This window comes from Diospyros lotus, chromosome 1, assembly GCF_014633365.1.
Source record: "Diospyros lotus cultivar Yz01 chromosome 1, ASM1463336v1, whole genome shotgun sequence".
NCBI classification, from domain to species: Eukaryota; Viridiplantae; Streptophyta; class Magnoliopsida; order Ericales; family Ebenaceae; genus Diospyros; species Diospyros lotus.
In genome coordinates this window covers 11389399-11410509 of record NC_068338.1, presented here as the reverse complement: position 1 = coordinate 11410509, position 21111 = coordinate 11389399, and the positions used below count along the sequence as shown (strand labels likewise).

General features: G+C 38.2%; 1 protein-coding gene across 4 annotated transcripts in view; it reads right to left on the bottom strand.

Annotated features, from left to right (window-relative positions):
- LOC127787001 (probable plastid-lipid-associated protein 12, chloroplastic) overlaps positions 1 to 21111 on the bottom strand; it is a 116205-nt gene that overhangs the window by 71807 nt on the left and 23287 nt on the right. For 3 of the 4 annotated variants that reach the window (XM_052314853.1, XM_052314835.1, XM_052314827.1), the window contains one exon: positions 8842 to 8961. The exons of the other annotated variant lie outside the window; for it this stretch is intronic. In XM_052314853.1, the coding sequence (XP_052170813.1) occupies positions 8842 to 8961 (120 nt within the window). The remainder of the gene's footprint in view (positions 1 to 8841; positions 8962 to 21111) is intronic. 4 annotated transcript variants of the gene reach the window in all.

Sequence of the window (21111 nt, the reverse complement as noted above, 5' to 3'; positions counted from 1 at the left end):
TTGAATTCTACATGATGGGAAATGTAGATTCTCCCAGAAGGATGCAAACATTTGTAACCGGCCTGACCATAGCTATACCCAATGAAAACACACTTGGTAGAGTGAAAATCAAACTTGTGTTTATGATAAGGACGAAGATAAGGAAAACATGTATAGCCAAAGGGCTGTAACTTAAGATAGTTCAGCTGCTTATGAAAAAGAGCTTCAAATGGAGAACAAAATTTGAGAGGAGAAGAGGGTAGAAGGTTAATAGTGTGCACAGCAGTGTTGAAAGCATCTACCCAAAACTTAAGAGGCATGTTGGTATGAGACAATAGGGTAAGCCCCATTTCAGAAATATGCCTATGTTTGCGTTCAGCTACTCCATTTTTGCTGATGAGTATAGAGACATGTGAACCGAGGTTGGATACCATGATGGCGGAGATAAGGAATAAAAACTTTAAATTCGCCACCATTATCAGTTTGTAGGGCTTTAAGTTTGGTCTGGAATTGAGTTTCAATAAGCTTGTGAAAGGTTATAAAAACAAACAAGACATCTGATTTAAGTTTCAGAGGGTATAGCCAAGTGTGTCGTATATGCATCTACAAAAATAATATAATATCGATAACCTTCAATAGAAACAGTAGGTGAAGTCCCCAAAGGTCAGAGTAGATTAATTCAAAAGGCTGTTTTGTTGTTATAGAGCAATCAATAAATGGTAATTGATGTAGTTTTCCAACCTTGCAAGAATCACAGAAGGAAAGAGTAGAACTAGAGCAGGGAATGTGAATTTTATTCAATACCATTTTCAAAATATGAAAAGAGGGATAGCCTAATTTGGCATGCCATTGATTACACAATGTGCTGTTAAAAGCTACATTTATAGTCATAGGCAGTTCAGGAGAAACTGAATCTGGCCTATTACATTTATTTGATGAAAGAAAAGTTCCACTAGAACAAAAGGAAGGAGGAGTTGGTTTAAGAGGCTGGGCTGAAGTGCTACTGAATGTAGCTGATAAAGCCCATCCTTAAGAAATCCTCTGAGAAGAACCAGCCCGGAATTCTTGTCCTTGATCAAACAAGAAGATGAGTTAAATTCAGCCACAAGATCATGATCTCTAGCGAGTTGAGAAACACTAATTAAATTCTTAGTCATGTTAGGCACATGTAAAACATTGGATAGAGAAATGGTAGAAGCTGGTTGTGTATGGGTATTCAAATGTCCAAGACCAATATGAGAAATAGGAAGTTTCTTACCATTACCTACGGAGACTTTGTCATTGCCGTTGTATGGAGCATGTAAAGAAAGGTTGTTAAGGTTTGATGTAACATGATTAGTTGCCCCGGAGTCAACAAACCATGAAGAATCTGGTAAAACAGAAGGCTGAGGGCTATTAAAACTCTGTGGCTGAGAAAAATGGCTAATTGTTCCAGACGTAGAACCTACATCACTAATGTAGGGCTCGTTAGAGTCATAGTGTGAGGCTATATAGGCTCTTGGATCAAAGAAAGAACTCGAGTTGCCTCTCCCATAGACCTGACCAGGATTTTGACTTGATTGAAAAGAAGTTCCTCTTTGAAAATTATGATCAAATCTATGATAACACCGATCCACAACATGGCCTGGCTTTCCACAAAGCTGACAATACACACGTCTATTAGACTAACGACCTCTACCTCTTCCTCCACGATTATAACCACCTCTATTTTGTATGTAACCTCCTCCATGATTCACTGAACCACCAATACCTCTCGCCTTGCTATCACTAAAATTTACATTCAGCGCCAATGGTAAAAACGACTCGGCATTAACAGATGTATGAGCAGAATTCTTGACACTCAACCATTGTTCATGCATTAAGAAAAGACACTGCACTTTGTCTAAATCAATGTCGTCCATTTGATAGGTTATGAGACTGACAACAGTCTCATACTCTTAATCCAATCCATTAAGAATTGCTAGAAGAACATCCTTATCATTCAACGGTTCACCTATAGCAGCAAGAGAGTGTCCTATTGTTTTAATATTGAGTATATAGTCATTAATTGATATAGAATCTTTCTTAACCGATCGAAGTTGTTGCTTGAGTTGAAAAGATTTAGCAGTTGTTTGTCTCGAATATAAATTCTCTAGACACGACCATACCTCAAAGGATGATTCGCAATGAATCACTTGAGCTAAGACTTCCTTGTCAATAGTTGAAAATAGCCGGCCAAGTAGCAACTGGTCAGATCGCATCCAAGTCAGATACTCGGGATTCACCGTTGTACTATCTTCTGCATCAGCATCTGAAGTTGCTATAAATTTCGAAGGAGGTGGCGTCTTGTTGATAAACGACTGAAGATCGAAAGCACGAATAGTGGCAGAGATCTATGCCTTCCAGAAAAGAAAGTTGTTCAGATCAAGGCGAATAGAAATGTAGTTAAACGCCTTGGTCATCTCAGCAAAATTCGACGAAGATGCAAACGAGAGTGACGACGAGACATGTGGAGGAAGAGAGGAAGCAGAATTCGAACTAGGATTTGGCGCCATGGATGTTAATCCAGTGGCTCTGATACCATGTCGAAATACAATATAACGGAGGAATGAATAGAGAGGAATAGAGAGAGAGAACTGATATTGTATTAATTCCTCAATCTAATACAAAAAAGAAAGACTATGCTGATATATATACACAATCAGCCAGCCTTTATTATAAGCTTGACCGGCTTAACTTATAACAGCCAGCTAACAGAAAACTAAAACATAGAGAAAGCTAACAACTCTAGTTACTCATGTCACGTGATCTCCAACAGTGGTATGGCATGTGCATGGCATATATATATATATATATATATATGAAAAGTAGCGCACTTGTTATTTTGCGCGACAGCTATGACCGCAAATGAGGGAAAGGATATCCAAACAAACCGGTAGGCATAAAAACCAGTTATAATGCTTGCTTAGAATAAAAACCAGTTATAATGCTTGCTTAGAATAAAAACCAGAGCGTGGGCGGACAATGGTCCACAATATGATATTATGGTATTATTATTGTATGGGCATATGTTGTGGTTAATGATGAGGCATGGTGAGAGGTTATGTAAGTGGTAAGAATTTACGGAATGTTGTGTGGAGTTCTATTCTATTTTGTAATTATTATTCATGCCTAGATTTTTTACATTTCTTGCTTGCTATATTTATATACATGCTAAGTCTTGTGGCTCACCCTTGTTTCTTTTCGTCATTCCAAATAAAGGTAAGACTAAGGAAGGGGTCGGGATGAGCAGAGCTTGAGTATCGCAGGGTATAGGCAGGTATACAGGGCTCTCCCAACCAAAAAGGTCTTGGGATGTGTTTTGAGGGCAAAGAGAGAATAGCTAATGTTGTATTTTAAATTATTGCCCTTTTTATTTTGTGATGTATGGGCGATTCAACCCTAAGGAGTGATCAAGAGAGTGAAGCTAAATGTACTCCTAGAAAATGTATATATATTGTAGAAATAGAAGTATTTTGAATATAGAATATTCTTTGTATATTTTAGAAGGTATGTATATTCTATGTATAGTCCTTTTTCCTTTTTGGTTATTTTCCTTTTGTATTATTCTCTTCCTCTATAAAGAGAGGAGGGAATCAACGTATAATGTATTTTAAGAAATAAAGAAATATATTTTCTCAACCTTGTTTATATATTTTCTCTAAGTGAAGCTTTTTCTGAAGTTCGGCGTGAAGAAAGCTGAAGACTGGTTATGTTGGGCAAGAAGAAGAGTGGTGAAAGTGGGTTATCTGAAAATATGGCGCTCGTGACTGCTGATGCTAATGTTGGTGGATGGCATATTGCGGGTCAACGAAAGGTGGAAGAAAAACCTCGTGTTTGGTGTGATCATTGCAATAAACCATGCCATACTCAGGAGACCTGTTGGGTGCTTCATGGCAAACCAACCAATTGGAAGTCTAGATCGAAGCGATCCCGACCTACTGCCCATGAACCTGATGCAGGACCATTTAACAAAGAGCAACTTGATCAACTTCTGCGACTGTTAAAGCCTAATCTATCCCCTAGTACACCCAATTGTTTATTGGCCTATTTAGGTAGAAATTCCTTTGCCCTGTCTAGTTCTTTTCAATCTGTTCCATGGGTCATTGATTCAGGAGCATCTGATTATATGGCTGGTTCATCGCATCTATTCAACTTGTATATTCCTTGTTCTGGAAGTGAAAAAATAAGAATAGCCAATAGTAGTCTTTCACCTATTGCAGGTAAAGGTCTCATTAAACTCTCTGACAATATTGATCTTCAATCAGTACTCTATGTTCCTAAGCTTGCCTATAATCTTTTATCTGTTAGTAAACTCTCCAAAGACTACTGTCGTGTTATCTTTTTTGATTCCTATTGCATTTTTAGGCCCAGAACTCGGGGAAGACGATTGGCAGTGCTAGAGAAATAAACGGACTCTACTATTTGGATGGGGATGTCTTGCGTAATAAAAAAGCTCACGGGTTGAGTGGTACTAGTTCTACTACTATTTCTAATCAAATAATGCAATGTCATCTTAGGCTAGGCCATCCTAGTTTTCCTTACTTGAAATATTTATTTCTTACGTTGTTTAAAGGAGTGGATCCTTCTATGTTTCAATGCGAGAATTGTCATTTATCCAAAGATCATCGGTGTTAAATTTCTTCCAAAACCCTATTGTCTTTTAAAACCATTCTATTTGACATAGTGATGTTTGGGGCCCTTCTAAGGTCTCCACTTTGTCTGGCAAAAAATGGTTGGTTACTTTTATTGATGATTATACTTGATTGATCTGATAATGGCACTGAATATTTTAATGAATCTTTGGGGGTTTTTTTAAAAGAAAAAGGAATTTTACATCAATCCACCTGCCGTGAAACTCTCCAACAAAATGGTATTGCTGAACGAAAAAATCGACACCTACTAGAGGTTGTCAAGGCCATCATGTTTTCTATGAATGTCCCTAAATACCTTTGGGGTGATGCAATTTTAACTGCTTCCTATCTCATCAATCGTATGCCCACTCGTGTTCTACAGTTTCAAACTCCCTTACACTCTTTAAAACAACTCTTTCCTCTATGCCGTATATATTCTGAGTTACCCTTAAAAGTTTTTGGATGCACTTGCTTTGTTTATGTTCCTCAAATATTTCGTTCCAAATTGGATCCCACAACTGAAAAATGTGTCTTTCTAGGCTATGCATCAAATAAAAAAGGGTACAAATGCTTTAATCCTATCACCAAAAAAACCTATATTAGTATGGACGTGTCTTTCCTCAAAACTCAACCCTACTTTCCCAAAAATCATCTTCAGGGGGAGCATATTGAGAAAGAAGATAATTTTTTGAATTCTAATGTTGAGGAAGATAATTCCTTAAAACTCTATGACCCTTGTCCTACCATGATTGGTGCTCCCCTCCACTCTAATAAACAACTCAAGGATTTAAATGTTCCAAACATTGCGGAACAGGATGTGTCTGGTTCACAAGTGCCTAGCGTGATGGGATTGGAACCAGAGGGAGAATTACCACAAACGGATCCAAATATTCCAAAACCAGAGCTTCAGTTTTATACAAGAAGGCAAACCCTGAAGAATACTATTAATCCGAATATTCCTCTAACAATTAAACAATCGACGTCTCTGAATGATAGGCCTTCTCATGGTAACTCTAAACTCACTCCTTCAAATTATTCTTCATTTGACTTGTCCGATCTTGATGTCCCTATTGCTACTAGGAAATGAGTGAGATCTTGTACCAAACACCCGATTGCCAAATACCTGTCATACCAAAAATTGTCTAAGTATCATGAGGCCTTTCTTTCAAATATTTCTAACCTGCATGTCCCAAGAACGATTCAGGATGCCCTTGGTGACCCAGATTGGAAGTTAGCAGTCCAGGAGGAAATGAGTGCTCTTAGAAAGAATGGAACTTGGGAGATTGTAAACAAACCAGAAGGCAAAACAACGGTAGGCTGTAAGTGGGTATTTACTATAAAATGTAAGGCAGATGGGAGCATAGAAAGATACAAAGCAAGGCTAGTTGCTAAGGGATTCGCCCAAATGTACGACATCGACTATCAAGAAACATTTGCTCCAGTAGCTAAAATAAACTCCATTCAAGTTCTCCTCTCCCTTGCAGTGAATTTCGATTAGCCACTCCACCAATTTGATGTAAAGAATGCCTTCCTAAATGGTGATTTAGAAGAAGAAGTGTATATGGATCTTCCACTAGGATTTGAGAAGAGCCTCGGTACAAACAAGGTATGTCGTTTAAAAAAATCCTTGTATGGTCTAAAACAGTCTCCAAGAGCATGGTTTGAAAGATTTGGAAAGGCGATGAAAAGCTATGGCTACATTTAGAACAAAGCAGATCACACACCGTTCTTCAAGCACGTTAGTGACGGTAAGAAAGCAATTTTAATTGTCTATGTGGATGATATAATAATGACTGGTGATGACAAGGGAGAGATTGAAGAGCTTAAGAGGAGATTAGCTCATGAGTTCGAGATTAAGGACTTGGGTCCTCTAAAGTACTTTCTTGGGATGGAATTTGCAAGATCTAAGGAGGGGACCTTTATCAACAATTGTAAGTATATTCTGGACTTACTCAGTAAAACCGGAATGCTTGGGTGTAAGGTTGCTGAAACTCTCATTGAATCCAACTTAAAACTTCAACCTGCAGAGGCCAAGAATGTGGTAAAAAGGGAGAAATATCAAAGACTTGTGGGTAGATTTATCTATCTATCCCATACTCGACCAGACATAGCCTTTGTTGTAAATGTTATAAGTCAATTTATGCACTCACCTGGTTCACAACATTTTAAAGCTACCAATAGAATTCTACGATAGGGAACCCTTGGGAAAGGTCTACTTTTTAGAAAACGTGGACATCTTCATATAAAGGCTTATACAGATACAGACTGGGTAGGCAATGTAACTGACAGAAGATCTACATCAGGGTACTGCACCTTTGTGGGAGGCAACCTTGTTACTTGGAGGAGTAAGAAACAAAATGTGGTGGCCAAAAGCAGTGATGAAGCCGAATTTCATGCAGTTGCCCATGGTATTTGTGAGGTCATGTGGATAAAGAGGTTTCTATCAAACTTGAGGGTCTCCACTTCCCTACTAGCTAAAGTTTACTGTGATAATAAAGTTGCAATCTCTATTGCTCATAATCCAGTTCTCCATAACAGGACGAAGCATGTAGAGGTGGATAAACACTTTATTAAGGAAAAAATTGATAATGGAGTAATTTATATGCCCTACATTCCAACAGTTACCAAGTGGCTGATATTCTTACAAAAGGATTACACAAAACTCAGTTTGAAAAACTTGTGAGCAAGCTTGCCATGGAAGATATTTTCAAGCCAGCTTGAGGGGGAGTGTAGAAATAGAAGTATTTTGAATATAGAATATTCTTTGTATATTTTAGAAGCTATGTATATTCTATGTATATTCCTTTTTCCTTTTTGGTTATTTTCCTTTTGTATTATTCTCTTCCTCTATAAAGAGAAAAGGGAATCAACGTATAATGTATCTTAAGAAATAGAGAAATATATTTTCTCAACCTTGTTTATATATATATATATATATATACTTTTGTGGTTATGTTATTTAATGAATTCAGTGAGGATGGTTTAAATTGAGTTTTTATTTGTACCTATACTCTTAACGACCTCCTTCCAGACGTCCTATGCTAGTGGGATTTTCGAGAGTGGGCCGTTACAGAGAATGTTATGGTGGAGGCGTGATCATACAAGAAAAGACAAAATAAGAAATGAGAACATATTTAATGAGGTTAAAGTGTTCTTATTAAAGATAAGATAGAGTCACGATGAAATGGTTTGGACATGTGAGAAGATCATTGGAAGCACCTGAGGCAAGTTGATGAAAAGGAGAAATTTGCAACAATATATATATATATATATAGAGAGAGAGAGAGAGAGTGAAGAAAACTTCGTAGGAAACCCTAAGACATCACAGAATTTAATGGCCTTACAAAGGATATGGCCATGGATAGAGATGATTGTAGATCTAGATTTCATGTGGCCCACCCCACTTAATGGAATTAAGGCTTATAATCTTTGTTGTTGTAATTGTCAATTCCACTAGATCATGTTGCATGAAGTCTAGAAACCAAAAATCTTATTTCTTCCCCCTTCAAGTGGTTTACAAAATAAGTTGACATGTAGGAGCAACTAGAAGGTTCTAAATGATGTTTAGAATTGGAGATAATTATGAAAGGTTCCTAGAGTTAAAAGTCTTTGAAACTTGCAGCATGCATGTCATAGGCTTTTTTTATTTCTTCATTTCAACAATTTTTGGCAAACACCACTTGTGGATCTGCATAAAGGTACCACCTTGGTACATGCAAATTGCCAAAATATTGCTACATAAATATGCATATACATAAAAATACGCCTAGAAGATATTGGAAGTATGGAACATCTACAGCTCCACTATTGAGTTTGAAATGAAGTACAAGACTGAGAAGATGATAAGCAAAGCATACTGAGCTGATAAGGAAAGAACCCATTATTATCAAAGAAAAAAACTCCAAAGAAAGTGCCACGACTTTAGACATTCATCGTATACAGAAAACTCCCTTGTATAAGTACCCATTATATCTACAGAACTTTACAAATTTCTCGAAAAAAAAGAAAAGAACAATAGAGGAAGGTAGACAAAAACTAACAGAACACACAGGGTAATGTGACTCATTTAGAAATCATACTTCAGCTTTTTTGTAAACTGTATTCTGATGGGAATCTCAAAAATTCTTGCCTTCACTTCCTAATTTCAGTACATGCACATAAAAAATATAAATAAAATATGTCACAAGAATTATAGACATTGAAGTCATACCTCTACTTTGAGCTCACCTATTGCATCAGAGAATCTTACAATGTTGTTCACACGTGGATCGTCTTTTCGTAGGTATACCTCTTGAAATATGCTGAAGAAGTCAACCCCAACAAATGTTCTCTAACACAAGTAAATCATGTAATGAGAACTGAAAGTGACAGACAGAAAAAGATATAATGTAATGAGAACTGAAAGTGACAAACAGAAAAAGATATACTTAATTAATAATTGGCCTCCTTACAAAGACAAAGAGTTAATGATTAAGAGTTCCAAAAACATTTGATTTTTGCTCAAGGAATTGCGCAGAAACTTTGCTATTGATTTCTGCCTCTCCATACTTTATATGTGTTTCTCTTGGACCACACTGAATAGTGTTGTAGATCTGTAAATTTATTTTTTATTTATAGAATAGTTATGTATAACTAGGAAATTGTATATCTATTTAGATGAGTTGACTTTTGGTTCTTAGGAATCCCAGATTTTTAGGAACTGATAGAGAGGTGGAATCTACTTAATTAGGTAGACCTTTGTGCATAAATATGGTCTATGTACAGCACATTCAAAAATAAGAAAGGATTTATTTTTCTCCACATGGTACCAAAGCATTTCGCTCTCTGGGATTTTTTCTGATACAGCCTTCATTGCTGATTATCAGTCTTCATAGCCAAAACCCTCCTTCCAATTTTTCTCTTTGCTTGAAAATGTCAGAAACCTCTGAAAACCCATCAAATCCTTCTGGATTTGCTATAGAGTTCGCACCAAATCCGTCAACTAGGGAACTTCAGAATATTAATTCCTCATATTGACTGAACGGAAGAAACCATCAACAATGGTCACAGATTGTGAGAACATTTTTGAAGGGAAGAGGAAAATTAAGTCATTTGATTGAAACTGGTCCAGACCCCAAAGATGTTGAGTTTAATGCACGGGATGAGGAATATTTGATGATTCTGTCTTGGCTTTGGAATTCAATGCAGCCTGAAATCAATGGGAATTGTGTGTTTCTAACTGCTCAATATGGGAAGCTGTTTGCCAGACTTACTCCAAGATGCAAGATGCTGCTCTAATCTATGAAATCGAGACTAAAATATCATCTACTAAGCAAGGTACACACTCAGTCGCAGAGTACCATAACCTGATGAAATTTTTTGCAGTGACGATATTGTGATGCTCAAGAGTTTTGTAGAAAGGGAAAGAATCTTTGAATTTCTTGCAGGTCTAAATGCAGAGTTCGATCAGATTCATGTTTAGGTGTTGGGAAAAGAGACTTTACCCTCTCTTAATGAGACTTTTCCAATAGTCCATGCTGAGGAAAGTCGAAGAACAGTTATGCTCAATTCCCAACCAGTAGAAGGCTCACGCATGATCTCTACAAAGTTCCCAGATGATGGAGTCAAAGTTAATAACCCAGGGCAGAAGGGTAAACCTGAGAATAAAAAAAAAGAATACTCTAAGCCACTAAACCGAGAAGGAATCTTGTGCACATATTGTAAGAAGCAATGCCACACAAGGGAGAACTACTTTAAACTCCATGGGAAAGCTGAAGTTCTCACTCAGAGTGGGGGCTTTAGAGGACAACAACAATGCCAAGCATGCTTCACAAATGGAGAAGAACTTTTCAAGAGAAATCCAATTCCAATAGTGACAAAATCGGAGAACTCAAGAAAGAAGAAAATGACAAACTCAGAAATCTTCTAAATTCCCTTAGTAAACCCTCTAGTACATGTTCATTGGCTTAATCAAGTAAGTGCCCTGTCTCTTACGCTTTTAGTGCCTTGGATTCACCTCTTTCTAGCTCCCGGATTGTAGACTTAGGAGCTACTGACCATATGACACATACCCCAACCAGATTTACTACCTATAACCCATGCCCTGGAAATAGAAAAATTACAGTTGCAGATGGCTCACACGTGACTGTTCTAGCCAAGGAACAATAAATTTAACGCCCTCTCTTTCTTTGAAGAATGTATTGCATGTTCCAAAGTTGTCCACTAACCTTGTATCCATTCACCAAATCACCAAGGATTTAAATTGCAAAATAATTTCCTTTTCCACACATTGCTTCTTTCAAGATCAGGTTATGGGGAGGACGATTGGATTTGCTAAGGACAGAAATGGGCTCTACTACCTTGAGGAAATGAATGTGGACAAAGACAACCAGCTATCTCTTTCTTGCTCATCAAAATTTTTCAACCTCACCAAGATTTGGCTTCACCACTTACGCCCTTGGACATCCACCTTTTAATCTGCCTAAAAACATGTTTCCATCACTTTTTAGAAACGTCATATATTGGCATTTCGTGCTCATTTCAAAATTTCTGCTTTGTTATTCCCATCATCCAGGAATGCTTAACCAAAGAAAGATATTACACTAGCCTTTGAGACTTTGAAAATGTGAAAGATAGAGCTTCAATCTGTCTATGTTAGCACTTAGCAGCCTTCATTGTGATACTTATGAACTTGCTAAACACTACTGTGTGTCATTTCCATTAAGTAATACAAGGACTTTTCTTTGATAATACCGGCATTTGGGGTCCAACCTAGAATTCATAGCATATCAGGGGCTAGAAGGTTCATGTCTTTTATTGATGCTTGCTCTAGAGCAACCTGGTTTTTTTCCATGAAAGAAAGATCTGAGATAAGCAATATTTTTCCAATTTTTGACAAAATGATAAGTATGCAGTTAGGGGTTTCTAACAAAAGAGGCCTAACAATGCAAGAGATTATTTTAATTGAATTCTCTCATCTTTCTTCCATAAATAAAGGGTTATCCATGAGTCCTCTTGTATTGATACCCCCCAACAAAATGGGGCATCTACTCAATGTTACTCAAGCACTATTGTTTCAAAACAATGTTCCAAAATGTTTTAGGGGAGAGGCTATTTAACGGCAGCATATTTAATAAACAGAGTGCCATCTAGAGTGCTAGGATACCGAGGCCCTATAAATGTACTTTCTGCCTTTCATCCTGATTTTAATGAATAGTTCTTGCAAATTACCACCTAAAGTGTTTGGTTGTGTCTCATTTGTTCATATTCATGCTCACAACAGGGGTAAACTTGATCCAAGGGCTTTAAAATGTGTGTTTGTGGGGTACTCAACCACCAAAAAAGGCTACAAGTTTTACCACCCGACCACTGCAGAATTTTTCACTTCCATGGATTTCACCTTTATTGAAAAGGAGCCTTTCTTTCAGGTTCAAAGTCCTTTTGTTCAGGGGGAGAGGGTTTCTAGGGAAGATAAGGAAGATAAGGAGCTTCTTCTTGATTTTAGCAGTCTTCCAGTGACCAGTCCATTAAACAAATCCGTCTCTTGCAACTGGACTCTGAAATTGAACCTAAATCTGCCTCTAAAACTGAGTTGGAAAGGCAACAACCTGGTATATATTCCACTACACCACTTTAAAAAGGGATATAGGAGTGTACATCCAAGAGGGTGAATTGGGTGTTTCAAACCTTTTTATTTTGATGAAAATGTTACACAAAAACTGTTCTATGCCTTTGAAAACAATGCTATGAATGTAAACTGAAAGAGCTTGAAATGTGAAAATCAAATGTAAGAGTAATGAAATAGACAACATACAAGATTTATAGTGGTTCGGCTTAACCTGACCTACTCCACTACCTTGGCCTCTCGCCGAGGATTTAATCAAATCCACTACAAAGTGCCTGTTTAGAGAGGCGAGCATTATCTTCTATAACGGTAGTCTTTCAAAAGCTCAGTTATAACCTTTACAATAGTTTTTACAAGGCTCAACTATAACCTTTTAGTAGCTTTTTCAAGACTCAACTACAACCTTTACAGTAGCTTTTACAAGGCTCGGCTATGACCTTTCAATAGCTTTTTCAAGGCTCAACTACAACCTTTATAGCTGTTTTACAATGCTTAGCCACAACCTTTACAGTAATTTGAGGGAGAGAGAGATATGGAGCTAAAGCTCATAGAGTAAACAACTCTCAAAGGAGTGGAGCAGAAGCTCGCAAGATAAATACCCTTAAAAGAATATGAAAGAAAGATCAAGAAGGATTTTACAAATACACAGAGAATATAAAAGATAGAAAATGAAAGCTCTTTGTGAGAAAACAATTATGAGAGAAAAACCTTAGAGATTAGTCTCTTAGTATGTTATTTATAATAGGCACAACGGGCCTAATAACCTACGGGCTTAGTCTAATTACACATAGTTATAACAAATAAATAAATAAAAACACATACAATAATATGCAATATATCTAATTATACTAATAATTCTAATACTCCCCCTCAAACTAGAGCATAGATATCATATGCACCAAACTTGTTACAAATATATTCTATCCGAGGACCGTTTAGAGATTTGGTGAAGACATCGGCAAATTGATCACTGGAGTTAGCAAATTCTGTAATAATAACACATTTAACCAGCTTTTCTCTAATAAAGTGACAGTCGATTTCAATATGCTTAGTCCGCTCATAGAACACTGGATTGAAAGCAATGTGCAAGGCAGCCTGATTATCACAAACAAGCTTCATAGGGGACACTTCACAAAACTTGAGTTCCTCCAAGAGTTGCTTAAGCCAAATGAGCTCACAAGTTGCATTAGCCATAGCCCGATACTCTGCCTCTGCACTGGATCTAGCTACTACATTTTGTTTCTTATTTTTCCAAGAAATCAGATTTCCTCCCACAAAAACACAATATCCAGAGGTCAACCGACGATCAGAAGGAAAGCCGGCCCAATCTGCATCTGCATAACAACAAATATCTATGTGCCCCTTATCCTCATAGAGTAACCCTTTACTTGGTGCTCGTTTGATATATCTCAGAATCCGGATAACAGCATCCCAATAAGAATCACATGGAGAATTGAGAAACTGACTCACCACACTCACAGCAAAAGCAATGTCGGGACGAGTGATCGTGAGATAGTTCAGTTTGCCTACCAATCTTCTATACCTTCTAGGATCTGAGTAAGACTTCCCCTGTCCCGGCAAGAGTTTGACATTTGGGTCCATTGGGGTGTCAATCGGTTTGCAGTTCACCACACCAGTTTCTTCTAAGATGTCAAGTGCATACTTCGTCTGAGAGATTGAGATCCCATCTCTTGATTGAGCAACTTCAATACCCAAGAAATATCGAAGTTTGCCTAGGTCTTTACTCTAAAAGTTCTGATGGAGACGTTCTTTCAGATTTTGTACACCAACCTGATCGTTCCCTGTGATAACAATGTCATCTACATAAACAACGAGGTAGATACATAAAGAAGAAGAATATAAATAGAAAACTAAATGATCAGCTTCACTTCGAGTGAGACCAAAGGCTTGAACCACAGTACTGAACCTATCGAACCACGCTCGTGGAGATTGTTTCAGGCCATAGAGAGACTTCTTGAGTTTGCAGACTACATTGGACTCCCCCTGAGCAACAAAACCAGATGGTTGCTCCATATAAACCTCCTCTTGCAAATTACCGTGAAGAAAGACATTTTTAATGTCCAATTGATAGAGCGGCCAATGATGCGTGGCAGCCATAGAGAGAGAAATAGGCGAACATAGGCCATTTTAGCAACTGGAGAGAAGGTATCACTGTAATCCAGCCCATAGATCTGTATAAAGCCTTTGGCAACCAAGCGGGCTTTAAGACGTTCCACTTGTCTGTTTGGGCCCACTTTAGGGGTGAACACCCACCGACAACCAACGGGAGTCTTTCCTGGTGGCAAAGGCACCAAATCCCAAGTGCCAATAGAATGCAAAGCACCCATCTCATCTAACTTAGCCTAGCGCCAACCAAGATGGGACATGGCATCACTTGTGGTTTTAGGAATAGAAATAGAAGAAAGGCTCGAAACAAAAGCACTATAAGCAGGTGACAAACGGCATAACACAAAAAATTATAAAGAAGATGTGGATTGCGAGTAGACTGTGTACCTTTGTGGAGTGCAATAGGAAGGCTGTCGAGCTGAGGATCCATGGCAGGAGTGACCACTGACGGAGAGAGTGAGTCAAGAGAGTTGCAATCAAGAGGAATGCCGGTGCCAGGAGCAGGATGAGGACGACGATGATAAGTAAGAACTGGAGGAGTTGGAGAGTGTGGACCGGAAGATGAAAGTGAAGGGTCCACCGAGGATGAGATAGACGGATCTGATAAGGGCAACGAAAGAGAAGGAATAGGCAATAACTGGTCAAGACGCTGTGAATCAGGCTGAACAACCGAGAAGAATGACTGTTGCTCAAAGAATGTGACATCAGTAGACATAAGATGCAGTTCAACTCAGGAGAGTAACACTTATAGCCTTTCTGCAACCGGGAGTAACCGAGGAAAATACACTTGAGGGATTTGGCATCAAGTTTATCCTGTTCCGATGAAAAGGAATGTATAAAACAGATACATCCAAATACACAAAGGGGAACAGAATAAAGGGGTTGGGAGGGGAACAAAAGAGCGTGAGGAATGTTGTCATTTAACACTGAAGATGGCATGCGATTGATCAGATAACACGCAGTAAGAACAGCATCTCCCCAGAATTTGGTGGGAAGATTGGCATGTAAAAGTAGTGTTCATGCAGTTTCAATGAGATGACGAATTTTACGCTCGGTAACACTATTTTGTTGAGGTGTATAAGGAGAAAAAGATTGATGCAGAATGCCATGAGTAGTCATAAAAGTAGTAAATTGAGAAGAAAAGTACTCAGGGGCATTATCACTACGTAAAGCACGTATAGAAACTCCAAACTGTGCTTTTATTTCAGCAATGAATGTCTTAAAGATAGAAAACAACTCAGACCGACTCTTCATGAGAAACAACTAAGTGCAGTGAGAAAAGTCATCAATGAAAGTAACAAAATATGAGAAACCAAGAGTATAATTGACACAATTGGGCCCCCATACATCAGAGTGCACAAGAGAAAACGGAGCATCAGCCCTATTATTGACACGAATGGAACAAGAACTACGTGCGTGTTTACCACGTTGACACGACTCACAATAAAAAATAGACAATGATGACAAACTATGAACTAATTTCTTCAATTTGGAGAGGCTGGGATGACCAAGACGAAAGTGGAGAAGATCTGGGGAAGCAACACTCGTGCAAGCCATCAGCACAGCAAGGTGATAGTGACCCTGTGACTCACGCCCAACGCCAATTGTCCGCCCCGTACCCTGGTCCTGTACACTAACAGAGGTAGGAGTGAAAGTGACTGAGCAGTTAAGGGTTTCAGTAAGCTGGCTAACTGAAATCAAATTGAAAGGACTGCCAGGGACATATAAAACCGAATTTAAAGATAAAGATGAAGTGGGTGTGGTTTGGCCTATCCTTTTAACTGCAGTTTTGGTGCCATCAGCCAGGGTAACTGTAGGCAAGGTATCAGAATAAGTAAGTGAAGAGAAAAGAAGTTCATTACCACACATATGATCAGTGGCGCAAGAATCTATAATCCAAGGACCAAGAGATGGGCTTTTAGCAATGCAAGCAACGGGATTACCAGGATGAGATTGTTGGGTGGCCTGAAACTTCAAAAAGACATCATACTCAGCTGCAGACATAGGTATCAACTGTGAACCCGGTGCAAATGGGACAGAACTCGGATCACTCTGAAATGCATGAGCTGCACTGGTAGAAGATGTAGGCGGAGTAGCGGGCCGACCATGTCTCTTCCAACACCTGTCCTCAAGATGACCCAATTTCTTACAAAATGTACAATGTAGACGTGTCCGATTATTATTACAGCCTCTATTTCCTCCTGAGTGAGAAGCCTGAGACACAAGGGCTGAAGATTCTGCTGGAGGAACAACATGAGAAGAAGAGGACATACCATGTGTACTGATCATGTTCAAAAACCTTTTAAAAGAGTCCCTCATGGTAGGATTAGTGGAGCTAGTCAAGATTTGATGCTTGATGGCGTTAAATTCTGATTTTAGACCAAAAAGAGCAATAATCATAAAAAACTTCTCTCTTTGAGCAACCTGTTCAGTCTTGGTTGTAGTAATGGGAAGAAGAGCATCAAATTCTTGTATGAGAGCCCGAACCTGTCCCAAATAAGATTCTATGGATGACTTTTGCTTTAGATTCTTGATATTAGAGACCACAGTGTACAAACGCTAGATGTCATTCGTATAACATTCTTCAACTTCCTTCCACACATCAACACAAGTTTCAAATGGCCGAAAGACCTGCATGATGGATGGATCAATGGACTGCCATAGGAGACTGCATAATTGAGCATCAACTTGTTCCCATCTAGCCCGATTGGCTTCCGGCACACTTTCAACCTTTGTGGTAAGATGATCGGCTTGGCTTTGCCCTTTAAACCACATTTTGACAGAGGTTGCCCATGAGAGATAATTGGCAGACCCTATCAACTTGACAGTGGTGATATTGGTTGTTCCGAGATTGGAGATAGTAAAGGGCTGAGAGGCAGCAGGGGCAACATGTATGGTTGCGGGAGTAGCACTAACAGAAATTGCGTCATTGAAGTTAGACATAGCGAGGATTTGACACTGGGAATAGGCCTAGGGCAGGGAGGCGAGCTGATCTGGAGAAGCCAGGAGAAAACGACCAACGGATGCGCCTTCACGCGCCAACGTGTGGGGTCGGACGGTTGCGCGTGGGAGCTCCGGTGGCTACAATTTTCTGGCAACAACTCAGCCTGAAGGTGGCGAACCCTAGGGTGGGGTCGATTCCAGCAAAAGACGATCAGACAGTGATGTTCGGCATGAACAATGACGAATAGAAAGACAACTAGGGTTTTTTCAGCATGAACAGTGATCGTGAAGAAAGAAAACTAGGGTTTTTAGGCTGCTGAAAAATTATACACAGCGGTGACTAGGGTTTTTCTCACTGGTGGCTCTGATACGATGTGAGAAAACAATTATGAGAGAAAAATCTTAGAGATTAGTCTCTTAGTGTGTTATTTATAATAGGCACAACAGGCCTAATAACCTACGGGCTTAGTCTATGGGCTTAGTCTAATTACACATAGTTATAACAAATAAATAAATAAAAACACATACAACAATATGCAATATATCTAATTATACTAATAATTCTAATACTCTTCACTCTCTCTCGATAACTTGAAGACTTGAAGATAGGTGAACAATAAAAGTTGGCTTTCAGTTCAGCTCTTCTTTTTCTCTCTCTTCTTTTTCATTCTCCTTGAGAGAACTTTTTCATCAGACTTGCTAACCTCAACTTCATGCATACCATGGGTATTTATAGTTAGGCTTCTTCAATGCACTTGTTGATTTGTCCAAAGGATAATAGCTTTGAAACCTGTGACCTGCAAGATCTTTCTATTTCTTTCCATTCCAACAGTTATAGAATATATTTTGAAGCTCAAACATAGATCACTTTCATGAAAGGTTGTTTAGACATCATTTAATGAAGAGTTGAATGTCTGAAATGAAAAAATGTGCACATTTAATGCAGTCTATAACAGGCTATAAATTTGAATTTCCATACAACATTAGTCGAGTAAAATATATGTTACTCAAGTGAGACAAAAGGTTACTCAAGTGACCTTAAGAGTTAGTCGATTAAGTTTAGACATTACTTAACTACTGAATAATCTTACTCGATTAAGAATATCCGCTGTATCAGTCGTTACTCGACTAAAATATTTGTTACTCGACTACAAAATGATAATATTCGATTAAAAGCATATCTTAGTCAATTAACATTTTAACCAAATGTAGATTCAAATTTGTTACTACATTAACCATTTTTTATACTCGATTAAGGTATAATAGTATTACTCAATTAAAATTTATTCTTAATCGATTAATAATTTAAGTACAGAAGTTGACAGTCTATCTAATAATTCTTACTCGACTAAAACATTTAGTTATTCAACTTAGAACAAAGTTACTCGATTAATATTAACTTCTTAGTTAACTAAAAGTTCAAGCCAAAGACTTTACATTTTGCTCACGAATTATTACTTGATTAAAATATATGTTAATTAAAACAACTTCTTAGTCAATTAAGAATACAAGTACAAAGACTTGTCATTTTGATCCTAATTTATTACTCAATTAAGAAATACAGCTACTCAACTAAAATATATGTTACTTGATTAATGCTATTCCAACACTTATTCGTACTACAAGTGTATAGTCGATTAATCTCTTGAGTATTCTGCTCTTACTTGATTAAAAGAGTAACTTAGTCAAATAAGTTTTTTGTTATTCGACTGAGATATGTTCTTACTCGATTGAGAAATTTGTTACTTGATTACACAGATATATTAGTTGATTAACTTTGATTTGAATTCAAACCCTAACATATTTTACTCGATTAATATCATTCAATACTCTAGTATTGTTTGAAAGTTAGTTATAACTAACTTTCCCAAACATAATTACTCGACTAAGATTGAGTTTTTCTCGAGTAAAAGTTGTTTTAATTGATTAATGAGCACTATTACTCGATTAAAAACCTATTTTTAGTTTTAAGCATATGTTTATTATTTTGAAGCTCGTGTTTTAAATCATTTAAATACTTGAATGATTTTTCAGAACTCCGGTATCACTATATTGAATGAATGTACCAAAGTCATCTTCACTTCAATTTTTCCTTCAAAACCTTGAATGAATGTTTACCCAAACATTCATTAATTCTCAAGGTATTCAACTTTCTTTTAATTCTTAACTTAAAATACTTGTATATATATTCTCCTGTATTATTCATTTTGAGATACACACATTATTTTATTCACATGGTATTAGAGCCCCAAGACAAACCCTTAGTTCCAACCGCTACCGCTAGTCGACGCCACCACCAACGGTCACTCTATCAGCCACCGCTATCCAACACTAGTCTCCCATATCTCTCTGGATGACCCGATTCTCAACGACATCTCGTGCATCTACAATCACGACTCTCAGATTTAGTGCATGTCTTTCTCCCCAACCGGTGACTCTTAGATCCGGTACGTCCTTTCATCAGTTCGTGTTCAGACGTCGATCGACCTTAGACCGCCATCAATGCCACCACCTTGCACTTCGTCGATTTGCTCTGCCAACTGATCGCCAGCCATCTTCTCCTATCGACGGTCGCTGACCTTCCTCCCTTATTGTCCGCCGGTTGCGCCTTCTACCGTTGTAGCCGCCGTCACTATCTTCAAGTTTCTGCCATTAAAGAAGCTTTAAGCTTCTCACCCAGATCTTACCCAAATTGGGCCCAAATCTAGTTAGCCAGAACAACAAGTTCATATCAGGTCTCCATCTACAACACACTCTTCATACACAAGCCTCTCCACCACGTCCACAACTGTAACCATTGAAGCGAGAGCTGCATGATGGAAAGAATGAAGATAAAAGTAGAATACCTTAAGCACACTTGAATTAAAATCAGAAAAATGAAATCGACAACAGTACACAATGAGACACGAACTTATATACTGTCAGCTCTCGTAACCATACTAATACAGCAAACCAAATAACACATAACCTCCTACAAATAATCTCCTACAACCAGCATACACAGTACAACAATGCTACCACTAATTAACAACAAAACATTTAGATACCAATAGCTTCACATGCCCCCTCAAACGAGACTCCATACTTAACTACCAGAAACCATCTTCTTATGTGCCTGGACAGTTATACACTGACCAGTAGGTGTCATTTGGAGTCGAAGTTTGTTACGTAAAAACAAAAGCCGATCCTTTGGCAACCCCTTTGTAAAAATGTTAGCGACTTTATGCTGAGAGGGAACATATCGAATTTCCACATCTCCACATTCAACCTTGTCTCGAACAAAATGAACATCAATTTCAATGTGCTTGGTTCTTGAGTGGAACACAAGATTTTCTGCTATACACTTAGCAGCTAGGTTGTCACACCGTAGAATGGGTGTACAGGTAAAGGGATAACCCAACTCAGTCAGTAATGACTAACCACAAAATCTCAGCCACACCCTGTGCCATAGCTCGATATTTTGCTTCACCAACAGAACGAGCAACAACAGTTTGTTTTTTTGAGCTCCAAACCAAGAGATTATCACCAAGAAAGACACACACTCCACTGGTGGACCTTTTGGTGACCTTGCAACCTGCATGGTCACCATCGGTATACACGAAGAGAGCCAAAATTGAAGGAGACGGAGTAACTTCAGACCTAACCCAACTATGCCTTTCAAATAGCGAAGTAACTGCTTACATGCAAGCCAATGTTGAACTTTTGGGGCAGCTGAGAATTGACTCAGCTTATTGATAGTGAAGGCTACATCTGGTCGGGTATATGTTAGGTATTGAAGAGACCCAACAATAGTCCAGTAGAGAGCTG